A 14,261-nucleotide genomic window follows, 5' to 3' on the forward strand; every position below is an offset into this window, starting at 1 on the left:
GTTTCTTGCTACCATATTGATGCTGCTCTGAGATTACAAATGGTCCGCCCTTCGGAATTGAATCGGTCGGGGGCCACATGCCAGTGAAAACTGTTCTGCTGGTACTGTTTGATTATTACCGTTCCCCTGCCTTTTTGTCCTTTTAATAAAATGAAAAAAGATGACTAATGTGGGGGTTCTTGCCATTCACCTTCCCAACAGTGTTGATGTGGTTGTCCTCCTGCCCTACCTGTACTACCTGTATCTGTATTGTCCATGTCGCCTTCAAAGCAATCAAGCCCCTCCCCCCTCGTGTGTACGCACGTTACCACAGCCAAAAAAAAAACAAGGCATTGTCATCTACAATAACTTCAGTTTGTGCGTGGCCGGCGACATGTGAGGTGAGCCCTGGAGCAACACAGCGCTGGACGCTTCCGCTTCAGCTGCGGACCATGGGAGAGGAAACGAGAGCGGCTTAAATAGCACTTCACCCCCTGAACCCCTTGCGTGTGCCTTGTTTGCAACAGCTTCTTGCAGGCTTTGGCTTGGCTTGCAGCTTCCTTTTCAATCCGTGTGTAAGCTCACAGCCTCACACCATATCACTGTGCTGTTGTCTGTGCTGCAGCGCAGTGTGCGCCCATCTCCAGCTCCAGGCCTTTATAGCCTAGCCTTTTCTGGCCCCGTGATAATTCCAGAGAGAGAAAGGAGGACAGAGGGGTGAGAGAGGGAGAGAGAGCTGAGAAGGCATGGCCATGGAGAGTAGTGAGGAGGGAGCCACACTTTGTGGCCACCAAGAAGCGGCGGCGGCGGCGGCGGCCGTGAAGGGAGGAGGAGGGGGCAAGAGGAGGAAGAAGGGGCAGAGGAGAGGGGGAGAAGCAGGCGGGGAGAGGAAGAAGTACAAGCTCGTGAGCTACCACGAGCTGCCGGACTACATGAAGGAGAACGAGTTCATCCTCAACTACTACCGCTCCGAGTGGCCCATCCTCAATGCCGTCCTCAGCCTCTTCTCCTGGCACAACGAGACCATCAACATCTGGACGTGAGTATGCGGTGGATTGGATTCAGTCGCATCGCCGTCTCTTCTCCTCTGAATCTTGTTGCTGGTGTTTCTTGTGGGTTCAATTCAGGCATCTCCTTGGCTTCATGCTGTTCTTCGGCCTCACCCTGGTGCATCTTGGCCAGTACTTCCCCCAGGTTGCTGATCTGATTGGGCACCTTTCCTGGTGAGCTTCTCTTCAGATTCTGCTACTTTGTTTCAGTGCAAATTGGTTAATCTTGTTGAATGCATGGTCGGAATTAGAAGTGCAATATGATGCTACAGTGACACTAAGGAAGCACCATAAATTATCCAGTAGGATTTTACATCATGCCTAGCTTCTGGTTCAAGGGCCAATGATTGTTGAGTTCGTACTGAAACTTTTGTGCAAGTAAATCTAGCTGTATTCGCAGGTCTCACCAACTGAATTTAATTCTGATACTCAACCTCGACAGCGATAGTACATATGTTTGCTTCAGCTATGATGAGGTCGTTGATTAAAGAAAGTAGTTCTACAATTGAGAAGTTACTTATACAAATTCTCTCTCTTTGTTTTTACTGCAGGCCAATCTCAAAGGTTGCTGAAAATGTCTCCAGCAATATCGGGGATGTCTTATCGGTGAGTAACTTCCATTTCATGAAACATTTCATCCATATGGTAATTCTAGGAGAATATACTGGATTGCAGTAAAATTGCCATGGTTAGAATTCTTTTTGCTACTTTGAATGCATCAACCTTTCTGTACTGGTCTGTTGCCTTTTGTTTGTTCTGATGTGCATGATATGGAAGGCAAGGGTGGGTGAGCTTCTGATTGCTTGGCTTGATGGGTAGATTTAACTTTTTTTATGGCGCCTTTTTTCTGGTCCCCATGATAAAAAGGCACAAATGTGTTGTTGCTTCACTTCATCACAACAAGTTTCCGTGATGTGTTCAGAGGATTGCGATCTAGTGATGTGCTCATGTTCATCCAAGTAACATGACCACCACGACACGGCTCTTGTGTTGCCGCGGCTTTCTTTCCGGGCCAAATCCTCGTGCTTGTCTACCTATAGAGTAGCAAGACACTGTTCGAAACAATATATCATCATGAATATTGTTTGGAGGTTAGGTGCGAAAAGGTCACGTATTGTAGCACTCTGGGCTCGATTTGTGTGATCTTGGAGGCTATGCCATGTGTGTACTGATCTTTCTTATGAACCCTTGTTTCCTAAAGGATTTCATATCAACCTTCCATTTTCACTTGATTTTTTTTACTGTTGATCCGGGATTGCAACATACTGATGCTTAACTGACCATGTATAGCAAGTCTTCATCTGAATTATCACTTGCTTGTCATGGCTTCCCAAATGTCCAAATAGAATATGGTATTATGGTTGGATGTAGTATTCACACTGTACTGTCACTTCGCAGACAATTACTACTATTTGGAGCACATCGTTTTCAGATGTTTAATGGCAGTATGTTAGAATTTACTTGTTAGTTTTCGGTAACTGTCATGCCAATGGTTAACTTGGTATTGTAGCACTCGGTTCAATTCGCATGATCTTGGAGGCTATGCCATATTTCCATGTGAATATTAATTTTTTCTTATCAAGCTATGTGGAATAAAATATTTCATATAGCCTTCCATTTTCACATTCCTAAATTGCGACATGTATAGCAAACCTTTCATGGCTTCCCAACTGTTCAAAGGGCAGTAACCTGATTAGCCAGAATATGGTTGGGTACTTGGGTGCAGTATGTACTGTTAATTCCCTGTCAATCATTCGGAGAACATTGCTTTCAGATGTTTAATTCGATGCTAATTTACTTGTTTGTTCCGGCAATAAGTGACATGGCACAGTGATTAACTTGGTACATACACATATATAAGTATATTTGATTGATGCATGTGTCAGGGTGCGGCGATGTTCATCCAGACGAACCCGACGCTGGCGTCGTACGGCACGGCGGTGGCGTCGCAGACGACGCGGTGGCCCTTCTTCGTGTTCCTTGCCGGCGCCATGTTCTGCCTGCTGAGCAGCAGCGCGTGCCACCTGCTGTCGTGCCACTCCCACCGGCTGAACCTGTTCCTGATCCGGCTCGACTACACGGGCATCGCCGTCATGATCGTGGTCTCCTTCTTCCCGCCCATCTACTACATCTTCCAGTGCGAGCCGCGGTGGCAGGCGGTGTACCTGTCGGCGATCACGGCGGCGGGCGTTGGCACGGTGTACGCGCTCATGTCCCCGCGGCTGAGCGCCGCCCGGTACCGCGCCCACCGCGCGCTGCTGTTCGTCGGGATGGGCCTGTCGGGCGTGGTGCCGGCGGCGCACGCGGCCGCCGTGAACTGGCACGAGCCTGCCCGGAACGTGACGCTGGCGTACGAGGGTGCCATGGCGGCGTCGTACCTGGTCGGCACGGCGTTCTACCTGAGCCGGGTGCCCGAGCGGTGGAGGCCCGGGGCGTTCGACCTCGCCGGCCACAGCCACCAGATCTTCCACGCGCTCGTCATCGCCGGCGCCCTCGCACACTACGGCGCCGCCATCGTGTTCCTCAAGGCCCGCGACGAGATGGGATGCCCGGCAAAGTGACCGGGAGCTAGCGCATGGAGTGGAAAAGGATTCGTTTTGTTTACAGCGGCTTTACTTACAGTTACAGCAGCAAGTGTGCAATATTAGTCTTGTTACCGTCCGATGAATGACAGTTGATTGGAATTTTTACAGATTCGTTCTCAATTTGTACATAGAAGAAGCTTATGATTGAGCTAATAGATTCTTTGTCGGCTTGAAGATCCTGCAAAATTGCAAATCCAAATGTTTTTCATCAAGAGGTGATGCAGGTAGAGATACTACTGTTGCTTGCCATTTGCCAATGCCAAGCTTCTCGATCGTTGCGTCACACGTCTCGCGTATAGTGACGACGCGAGCAAGCTACTCTTCTCTTCGAGTACACAGTTGCTTTCAGGGCAGGCGGAGTGGCCTAGACGACGAGGCCCTGTACTGTACAGACGGAGAAGTCAGCCGTAGTCTAGAGATGGCGCTCAGCCGCTCACCGGCCGGCTGGCTGGCCGGACTCATAAATGGCGCGGCGGACGACCCGCCCAACAACCGAATGGACCTCCCGTTGCGTGCAGGCCGCGGCTGTCGTGCCTGGCTGGCTGTCGGTCCAGTAGACCGGCCGGCCGTCCATTCGTGCCATTTATTCGCCTCGTTCGGCCACCGGCGGGGGAGCTTTTCGCCGTCGGCATCATTTCGATCGTCAGCCGGGCCGGCGCGCCCAAGTGCCCGCCGCGCCAACCCAATCATGGCGCGACCGCGAGGCATTCCTGCCACGGCCGCCGAGCTGGCCGCGGTGGAGTTGACTGCGCGCGAGACGGCCCACGGCGCAGGGCCCCGCCGGTCGTCGGCCTGGCCCCACGTGCCCACATGCCGCCGGCCGGAGAGGACAGCGGCTTCACGGCGTTGAGCCGGAGACGGTTGCGATGGCACGGTTAAGGGGTGGAACACCCTACTAAAGTTTAAAAGTTCATAGCACCTGTCACATCAGATGTTTGATGCTAATTAGAAGTATTAAATATAGACTAATCACAAAACTAATTGTACAAATTGAGTCTAATTCACAAGACGAATCTATTAAGCCTAATTAGTCCATGATTTGATAATGTGGTGCTACAGTAACTATTTGCTAATGATGTATTAATTAGGCTTGATAGATTTGTCTCGCGAATTAGCACAGGGTTCTGCATTTAGTTTTATAATTAGCTCATATTTAATTTTTCTAATTAGCATCCGAACCTCTGATGTGATACTACTAAAGTTTAGCCTAGCATCCAACTTCGGTACATCCGTAGGCCGTAGCAGAGCCGTACGATCTCAGGTTTTATAGGATACGGATTTCTGTTCTATTATTTCTTCACAAACATTCAAACAAGATCAGTTGTGTCCTCGAAAAAAAAAAGGGTTCGGTTGTTCGACTTGGATAACGTGGGCCGCTCTAATCAAATGAATGGGCTCACTGTCACTGGCCCGTGTGGAGAAGGAAGAAGCCTCTCACACGAGCACACGCACGACTCACGAGAGGGGAAGAGAGAGAGAGAGAGAGAGCGGCGATGCCGGAGCTGCCGGAGGTGGAGGCGGCGCGGCGGGCGCTGCAGGCGCACTGCGTGGGGAGGCGTATCGCGCGCTGCGTCGTGGCGGATGACTCCAAGGTGGTCGTCGCGGCTGCCGGCCGCGCGGTCTTCGAGCGCGCCATGGTCGGCAAGACCATCGTCGCCGCGCGCCGGAAGGGCAAGAACCTCTGGCTCCAGCTGGATGCGCCGCCCTTCCCGTCCTTCCAGTTCGGTCAGTGTCTCCGCGTACTATATACCCTATGGGTCGGGTGGTCTTTGGCTCTTCGCTACTACTAGCTTCGGTACCCGATGTCTTGTTGGTTTTTTGTTTTTTTTTAAAGCGCAGGAGGGGCAAGCCCCTACTGGATATATATTAAAAAAGGTAAAGAACAGAATTACAGGCTAGGAGTTCAAAACGAAACTACACTAACAAAGAAAGAAAGGAAGAAAAAACTGAAAATTACAGGGATTGAACCCAGGCCGTCATGCTGGATGCCAAAGATGGTTTTGCTCTCAAAATAACTAAGGAAAACTCAGAGATGAACTTCCTTCGACAAGAATCAACTGAGGGGTCAATGTTATTGAACAACCAATCATTCCTCGCTGTCCAGATGCACCATGACATTAAGATGATAATTTCCATGAAGAATGGCACTGCCAGCTTTTGTCTTGCTGTTGTTTCGAACCTGTTTTATTGTCTTGCTATTCAGAAATTGTTAGGTGAAATGCCCCCATTTAGTTCGTGCTCCTATGCAATTGTACAAAAGTTGCTATGGTTAGTTGTGATTTATGTTGAATTATAATTCTCCTTAGCAATCACACTAGTTCTGCTGCTTTGCATCTGTCTAATACTGAGGAAGTGAGAGTTTGTAAGAGTTTTGTGTGGATTGCAGGGATGGCAGGTGCGATATACATAAAGGGCGTTCCTGTTACGAATTATAAGAGGCAAGTGGTCTTCTCTGGTTCATACTTCGCGGTTATGCGAGTTCAGTAATATGTTGTTAGTAATAATTCTTCGCATATGGCTACAGATCAGTTGTCAATTCTGAAGAGGAGTGGCCCTCCAAGTACTCTAAATTCTTTGCTGAGGTAACAAGCCCAGACACAGTATATCATCAGTCCCTTTTAGCATGGTGCCCATGCTCTTATTGGTAATATGCTGCTTTTGCAATTGTGCTTGTATAGACTAGGAAATGTGATGTGAATGTAGCAATCCGTGAGTTAATCAACAAAGAATTCCTTTTCTTGCACACTATTGTTCGTTTGTAGCATGACATTCAATAGAAATGCCTTCCAGCAAAATACATCTTCAGATGAGCCAATGACTAATCGTTTACGAGACCAATGGACAGTGATTGTTAATGCCCCCATCTTGCTAAGCAGGACTTGGGGATCAACTTAGGGCTTGGGTTGTAGGTGATGAATTAGTTTGATAAAAATGAATAGGCTCATGGATAAGTAACAAAGTCCGGGATTTCCCAGTGGCTGATCGGATGTATAGTTTGGAGACATGGCAGGCAAGCTAAAAAACATATTCTATTGTTGTTTAATCTCAACTTCACCTATGGTGACTATTTTTTTGGTTGTTTAGTTGAAAGACTGAAAGAAAAATTATAATTAATGAAATCTCAATTCAATGTCATCCTGTCAAAACTCAAAAGTTGACTGGGTAGTGTCCATTTTGAACTCTGTAACCCTTTTTGCTTGATTTACAGCTTGATGATGGCTTGGAGTTTTCCTTCACTGATAAAAGGCGCTTTGCAAGAGTTCGTTTGTTTGAAGATGTAAGTACTGTCACAGGTTCGTTCTATTACTTTCTATCTTACCATCCAAATTTACTCACCTTGGTAATGCTTGCAGCCAGAAACTGTACCCCCAATTTCTGAGCTAGGTCCAGATGCTCTCTTTGAGCCAATGTCTGTTGACAATTTTTTGGACTCCTTGGGTAGAAAGAAGATTGGAATAAAAGCTCTTTTACTTGATCAGGTGATCAGCATCTACCAATATAAGCCTTGTCTCAGCAAAAAAGTTTACCCTGCAATATACACACTTTGACTTGTTGCACTTATTGTAAAATGAGCAGAGCTTTATATCAGGCATTGGTAATTGGATTGCAGATGAGGTGCTTTATCAGGTATTTGTACATTCTACAACAATTGGTATAGCTTGCATAAAAGGTAGCAATTAAATTTGATCTGTTTCCTTTTTTCAGTCAAGGATCCATCCATTGCAGATTGCTTCAAATCTATCTAGAGATGGTTGTGAAGCATTGCACCGAAGTATCCAAGAGGTGCGTTAAACTCAGATTGCTTTGAGGAACTGCATTACATTCTGCTGAAGTAGCCTTGCCGAATGCATAAGTCCTGACCAAGAATTTACTAGGTTGTGAAATATGCTGTTGAAGTTGATGCTGACCTTGAGCGCTTTCCAAAGGAATGGTTATTTCATCATCGTTGGGGCAAGAAGCCTGGTACAGTCAATGGTGAGATTCTTTTCGTGAAGTTTCATTCATCATGATTTTCCTGAATGAGCAAAGATTGCTGATTCTGTTTTTGGTGTGATGCTATATAACAAATCAAACATGTTAATTCCAATTCTTCATATGCATTATCGGATTTTGATTCCTTCTGAGGATTTATCAAGTTCCTGGCCCTTGCAGGAAAGAAGATTGAATTCATAACAGCTGGTGGCAGGGTAAGCGCTTGTCCTCTCTTCAGTATTAGACCTTTTCATCTAGCTTCTGATCTGATATCTACTCTCTTTACACAGACAACAGCCTATGTGCCACAATTGCAAAAACTGACTGGAACCCAATCTAGCAAAATGATAGCAGCTAACCTGGAGCAACTGGCTGAGAACGGTGATGCCAAGGATTTAGATACTGATGGAGAAGATGCTGATAATTTGAAGCCAAAAAAGCGAGCCGCCACCTCCAGAGCTGCCAGGGGACAGCAAAACAAAGATACCATAGGTGCCAGTTCCAGAAAAGCAAGGGGAAGCGGTGGTGGCAGTAAGAAACCAGGTACCCATGTTGAGGCCGGGGAACTGAAAACGGCTGTCACTGATAGCAATGGCGAGCAAGGTTTGGACCAAGCCAACAGTAATGCAGTCAATAAATCAGATCAGGTTACAAGAAGATCATCAAGGAAAGTGAAACCCCGTAAGTAAATCAGAACAAGAGCTAGGAATCAATCCATTAGTCTTCAATGGAAATTTGGAAACAGCATATTGATGTATATATGTTGCCAGCATATTCTACTCATTTGAGAGAAATCCCTTGAAACCTGTAGGAACCATTCGCGCTTTGTCTTCTGGTTCATTGTATGTATCACTGATTCACTGTATATGCCTGTTGGGTATTCTTGGGGAATTTGCTGTAGGGCCACATTTGCCCTGTCCTCCTGTGAGTGCCGCAGCTCTCCAGTGCTTTTTTTTTTTGGAACTAAAGCTCTCCAGTGCTATGAACAGAAACATATATGTCTAGGTACTATAATGCATTGGTGTTTATGTGCTCCAAGATGCTATGGAAGAGGTAAAGGCTTTTTACTTCCCTGTGTTTGGGCGCGTGCTGTTTCACAATGGATTTTCTACCTGCAGTATACGCGATTGTTTGATTCTTCAATCTTGTTTCATTGCTGAATATCTGCCCAATGAAAATTTCTGAAGATCGGTCATTTTCTCAAATTTGGATCTACCTTAAGGATGGTTCGGAAAGGCCGACCCGAGTGTCCTGGACCGTTGAATTGAGATGGAAAAGTAAGATTCCACAAGCTTTTCTTGATGAAAGCAGTAAGATGGTGCATGAACAGAGTTTATATCTTGTGGACTGAGAATGAGAAGCCAGTCACTCACCCACCATATCGTATATGATGAACTGATGGCTGACAGACTGACAGAGGGGGCCATGCTGAGAATGCATGCCGACTGGCGTTCAAGACTCGACTCCAAGTTTCTTTCTTCACATGCATGTGCATGTCGTCCGGCTTTCGAAAGCTATGTGCATCAAGGACGCGGCGTAGTACAAAGCAGCAACTGTTGTAGGCCACATGGATCGAAACAAACAGCAATCAGCTGAGGCCCTCTCCAACAGTATAAGCCAGCAGCCAGCTTTAAGTCGGAAGAGAGAGAGGTGAAAAACAGGAGCAGCAGGTAGTATTGGAAGACATGCCGTAAGAGAGAAATGTACTGGGAGTTGTGCGAGGCCATCTCTGGTTCTAGCGCTAACCCTTCACTTTTGTCACTGTTCATCGAATAAAAAACTCTACGAGCTGCCTTAGAGCTGTCCGTTGGAGAGGGCCTGATGGATGGCAGGATGGGTGCCCTCGCTCGCTCGCTCACGGCTCACGGGTGGCGTCGCGCCAAATGACACATGCCCTGCGCGTCACTTTTGCGCCTATCATGGCGTGCCGCCGGTCGGCCGCATTATGCAGAGCTTGCAGCTCCGGCCGGGCCGTCGTCGTCAAACTATTCTCTAGGGTTTCGCGGAGACTGGTAGCTAGCTAGATCCCCACGCACGTCGATGCGTTGTCTGCTCTCATGTGAGTGAGAGATCGCTCGGACCGAGGGCCCCGGCAACAACTCGATCTGTGGCTGTGCAGTGCGGTGTCTCACACGCACTACTGGCATCGAGAGGCCAAGCATACAAATCCAAAATTCCAATTAGATATTCAGATCCGTGTACACGACAGCGCGTGCAGCAAATCAGTCACCGACACCTCACGCTTTTATTTATCGTCTGCCGTACGAAAGATGTCGTACTCGTGCATGATCTCAGTCTCACTCGAGAGTGCTAGAATTAAGTTCCACATCAAGCAAGCATAAACCACAGGCAGAAACAAAGTGCACAAATTATTGGAGACATTACGCAACAATGTCTCCTAACTTTCTTCATCTCATGACCTCATGGCAATAGAGATCAACCATCATCAACACCATGCATCTTGCATGCATCAAACTGAAAACCACACCACACAAATAATCAAGCTAGCTGCCGGTCATTGACTGAGCAGCTTAAGAACGAAACCACGACAGAAATTAAACAACCAAGCATAGCTAGAGCGATCCTCTTCCGGAGCCTAGCTAGGAAGCAGATGGCATCCTCTCATGTCCATCTCTCTTCAAACTAGCAAAGAAATTAAACCCACAACAAAACCCCTGCATATTTGCACGTAGAAACACAGAGTCACTCTAGCATGCGTATGTCACTTGCATGAACTTGTCGATCAGACGGTGCAGGTGTAGCCTGGCGGCGGCGTCTTGCCGCAGGTGAGGAGGAGCTGGAGCGCCAGGGGTAGGTAGATGTTGATGTTGAGGAGCTTGAGCTTGATGGTGGTGCAGAGGCACACCGCCGCCTCCAGCTCCACCAGCCCCTCCAGCACCGGGCAGCACTTGTTCACCACGGGGTCGCCGAGCCCGACGTGCACCAGACCGCCCAGCAGGTCCACGCACGCCCCCAGCTTCAGCGAGTCCGCCGGGCAAGTCGGCGACGACGGCGTCGTCGGGGTCGAGGGAGGCGGCGGCGGGCACGGCGTCGATGGGCTGCCCCCGCCTCCGCCGCCGGGCGGGTAGGTGACGGGCGGGCCGGTCACCGGAGGCGTCGTCGACGGCGGGCCGGTGATAGGAGGGACGGTGACTGGGGGGCCGGTGATCGGAGGGACTGTGACCGGTGGGCCCGTGATCGGCGGGTACGTCACCGGCGGGCCGACGACCGGCGGCGTCGTCGGAGGGCCGGTGATCGGCGGGTAGGTCACCGGCGGACGCGTGACCGGTGGGCCGACGACGGGCGGGCGCGTGACCGGCGGGGCGACGACCGGCGGGCGCGTGACGGGGCCCTTGGGCGGGCCGACGACCGGCGGGCGAGTGACCGGCGGGTAGGAGGGGCCCTTCTTGGGCGGGCGCGTCACCGGCGACGGGTAGGAGGGGCCCTTGGGCGGCTTGGGGTTCTTGGGCTTGGTCTTGGGCGGGTGCGACGGCTTGGGCGCCTTGGGCTTGTCGCAGTCGCAGTCCACCTCGTGGTCTGCTGCGGCGGCTGGCAGCGAGAGGATGGGCGTCACGGCGGTGGAGAGCAGCAGCAGCAGCGTGAAGAGGAACGGCGGGAGCTTCTTACCGCTCGCCGCCATGGCTGCTGGTGGGTTGTGGTGGTACTAGAGGGCAGGAGTGTGCACTCTAGGGTTTCGAGGTGGTGTGGTTTTATAGGAGAGAGTGAGCTTGTTAAGTGACGCCCGTGAGTGAACACTAGGGCGTCTGGCACTCTGGCTAGGAGTGTACTAGTGTAGCTAGGGTACTGGATGTGTACAAGTGTGGGAGTCACTGCACTGACGTACTCAAGTTACTGTGGTGTGTGGACTGCAGTAAACTAACTTGATTTACTGGCAGTTCATCTCTTCGTGATGATCACGTGGATGTGTAACAGTTGAGTTAGGGTGCATGTGTTATATTCTTTCTCTCCGTCTTCTTTTGATAAGTTTTTAGTATCAAACTAACAAAATCTGTTTGGGAGGGCTCTAACTCCGGCTCCTTGGATGGCTTCTGCTGGAGCCCTATCGGCTCCTTGGATGGCTTCTGCTGGAGCCCTATCAAAGGGCACGGTGGAAAACGGCTTCAGGAGGGAAGCCCCTGAAATCCCGATGACTGAAGCCGTTCGGTGGGGAGGGATAAAAAATAGGCTCCCCGCGGCTCCTCGCGTTGGTGGACTTAGTTGCCCTTCGGTGGGCCCCACGAGGACGCCGAGGACTTGCTCCTAGGGCGCGGCAGGGCTGGTGGATGTCGTCAGCGCGGGGGGGGGGGGTCTGTGGATGGCGGCGGTGGCACGGGCGCAGAGGAGCCAAAGAAGAGGGAGAGGCGGCGACGACGCTGGACAATGGCGAGGCTGGAGGACGGTGGCAGGGAGCTGGAGGATGGCGGTGGCGGCACGGGAATAGGGGCTGGAGAAAAGTGAGAGGTGGCGGTGTTGTACGGTGGCGAGGCTGGAGGACGGTGACAGGGAGTTGGAGGTGGTGGCTTGGAACAAGACTGGAGAAAAGGGAGAGGTGGCGGCGTGGGTGCAGGAGAGTTGGAGGATGGCGGCTCAGGCGTGGAGGAGCTGGAGGCCGGCAGCGGCGGCACAGGCTGGAGGACAGCGGGGCCTGGAGGGTGACGAATGGATAAAGAAGATAGAGAAGGAGAGGGAAAGAGAGGGAAGAAATAATAGAAAGAAAAGAGAAAGAAAAAAAAGAGAAAAGGGTACTATAGACATTTTACATCTTTTACCATCGAGAGAAGCTGTTTTACCAAACGTTTTTCTACAAACTGCTCCATCGAAGAAGCCGCAGCCACAGCCGTTTTAACCGGAGCCCTGCCAAATAAGCCTTAGTGTAGAAGTTAATCTACTTGTATAAAGCCTAATATGTCGTATAACAAGAAGGGTTACGGTAGTTATAGGTTGACAAATTTTTTAGGCCAAAAGATTTTCGAAACTCGTTATTCATCAATGAAACCAATTCATAATGCACGGGGTCGAGAGAGGGACAAATAAAGGAAAGGTGCCCCTGAGCCCCCTCAAAAAGAAAAGTAGTAGAAACTGGCCTGAGAAGAAAGTTGCACCAATCTCAAATCAAACCCAATGGTATGTTTCCTAGGAATCAATCTGTCCTCGCTAGCTCCAAAGTCTAGCGAAATCCCGTACGCACACACATTGCACATGGTGAGCAAATCATGCACGGGGGACGCAGCTTGGGTGCCGGTGAAGCACTGCAGTACACACCGGTACATCACGCGTCGTGGGAGGTAGTCCGGAGATGGAGCGGGCCGGCCGGCCGGGCGACCGACCGACCAACGCTGCCCTTCGTCGTCGTGCGCGGCGAGGCGCGACGACGACGCGTGCGTACGTACTCGGTTCATGCCCCCGAATCCTTCGCCGTACTCAGCCGCTCCCACGATTGGATTGCTGCTAGCTAGCTGCCGATTGGATACGCCTGCATGCACTCCCCCCACAGTTTGCGTGTCGGCGCCACGCGCCCCGTACGAACGACAAGCTCGTGGTTGGTGGGGGTACACGCCATGGCCATGCCAGCATGCCGCCACCGTACCACCACCACTCCACTGACCGGTCGCCGCAGCTTCGTCGTCGGCGGGCGCGCGCGATCACCCGCACGACGAGATTCCGGCCGGCGCTCGTATCCAGCCAGACACCCTCGTCGGCGGCGGCGACCGGCCCAGTACGCGTGTGATACGCCTCAGCTGGTCCCTCCTCTGTGCGCGCGTGAGACGGTGGGAGGCGACGGACGACGCACACGCAGCAGCTTCCCGCTCGGCGGCCATGTATCATGCACATGCACTGCACTTGCGGCCTGCGCCACCGTACCCCAGCCGCAGACGACGGATCGATCCGGCGTCCGTGAGGCGGGTGTGGGCCGGGCGCGCGGACTGGACGTGGCCTTGTGCGACTCGTGAACCCGGCGGCCGGCCGGGGCCAGCGCGCCACACCCTATCCGGCCAGCTATCCTCTTCCGGTCATGGCCATCGCTAGCTGGCCGGCGCTATCTTTTTCCCTCATCGGCTCGTCCCCTTGCGTGGCCTGGCCATGGCCGCCCTTGTCGCCTTGTCCATTCCGGCTCTGGTCTCTCGCGCTAGTCTATGGGCGGCGCGTCCGATTGGACGAGTGGTTTTCCTTGGCTAGCTAGGATCGACGCCGGGCGGCCCTACTGCAGTGCAGGGCTTTACGATGATGATTGTGTTTGAGGTGGTAGATTGCGCGTGAGGGATCAAGATGCATCTATTTACACGCATGCTGAATTGCTGATGCTGATGAGCAATAATATCATTTTTGTGATTGTATAATGCATATTTGCAACAATATCATTCTCATTCGAACATACTTTCAAACATGTGTTGTGGTATCTAAACATCGACAGGCAAATAGTTGGTCAGATGTTCAGATGTTATAAAGCTTGAATATTCGAACACGTACCTATGTCTTTTATATATATAGAATGAAAGAAATAAATGGACTTCCGAACCAAACAGCAGATATAACACATTTAATTTGTACAATAAATCTAACGATGTTATACACGATCAAATACATTAGTACCGATCGAATTGTCTACGGTAGACAATTCGATCGGTACTAATGTATTGTAGATTAGGGATCCTTTAAAATAATCACTGTTCCTATC

The 14,261-nt window shown here is 50.5% G+C and overlaps 3 protein-coding genes across 3 annotated transcripts; 2 read left to right on the top strand and 1 right to left on the bottom strand.

Annotated features, from left to right (window-relative positions):
• Positions 1–368: 368 nt before the first annotated feature.
• Positions 369–3,799, top strand: LOC101760292 (heptahelical transmembrane protein ADIPOR1). The gene is made up of 4 exons (XM_004965702.4): positions 369–1,018; positions 1,107–1,202; positions 1,580–1,634; positions 2,915–3,799. The coding sequence occupies exons 1-4, from the start codon at positions 726–728 to the stop codon at positions 3,587–3,589; spliced, it is 1,119 nt and encodes a 372-aa protein (XP_004965759.1). The 5' UTR covers positions 369–725; the 3' UTR covers positions 3,590–3,799.
• A 1,218-nt stretch (positions 3,800–5,017) lies between these two features.
• Positions 5,018–8,508, top strand: LOC101760696 (formamidopyrimidine-DNA glycosylase). The gene is made up of 10 exons (XM_004965703.3): positions 5,018–5,338; positions 6,000–6,051; positions 6,138–6,195; positions 6,822–6,890; positions 6,967–7,092; positions 7,190–7,240; positions 7,319–7,396; positions 7,489–7,588; positions 7,766–7,800; positions 7,876–8,508. Exons 1-10 carry the CDS (start codon positions 5,107–5,109, stop codon positions 8,272–8,274), a joined length of 1,200 nt encoding a protein of 399 aa, XP_004965760.1. The 5' UTR covers positions 5,018–5,106; the 3' UTR covers positions 8,275–8,508.
• Positions 8,509–9,946: 1,438 nt separating this feature from the next.
• LOC101761098 (36.4 kDa proline-rich protein-like) lies at positions 9,947–11,289 on the bottom strand. Its single transcript, XM_004965704.4, has one exon. It carries the CDS (start codon positions 11,223–11,225, stop codon positions 10,329–10,331), a length of 897 nt encoding a protein of 298 aa, XP_004965761.1. The 5' UTR covers positions 11,226–11,289; the 3' UTR covers positions 9,947–10,328.
• Positions 11,290–14,261: the final 2,972 nt, after the last annotated feature.

This window comes from Setaria italica, chromosome IV (genome assembly GCF_000263155.2).
Source record: "Setaria italica strain Yugu1 chromosome IV, Setaria_italica_v2.0, whole genome shotgun sequence".
Lineage (NCBI taxonomy): Eukaryota > Viridiplantae > Streptophyta > Magnoliopsida > Poales > Poaceae > Setaria > Setaria italica.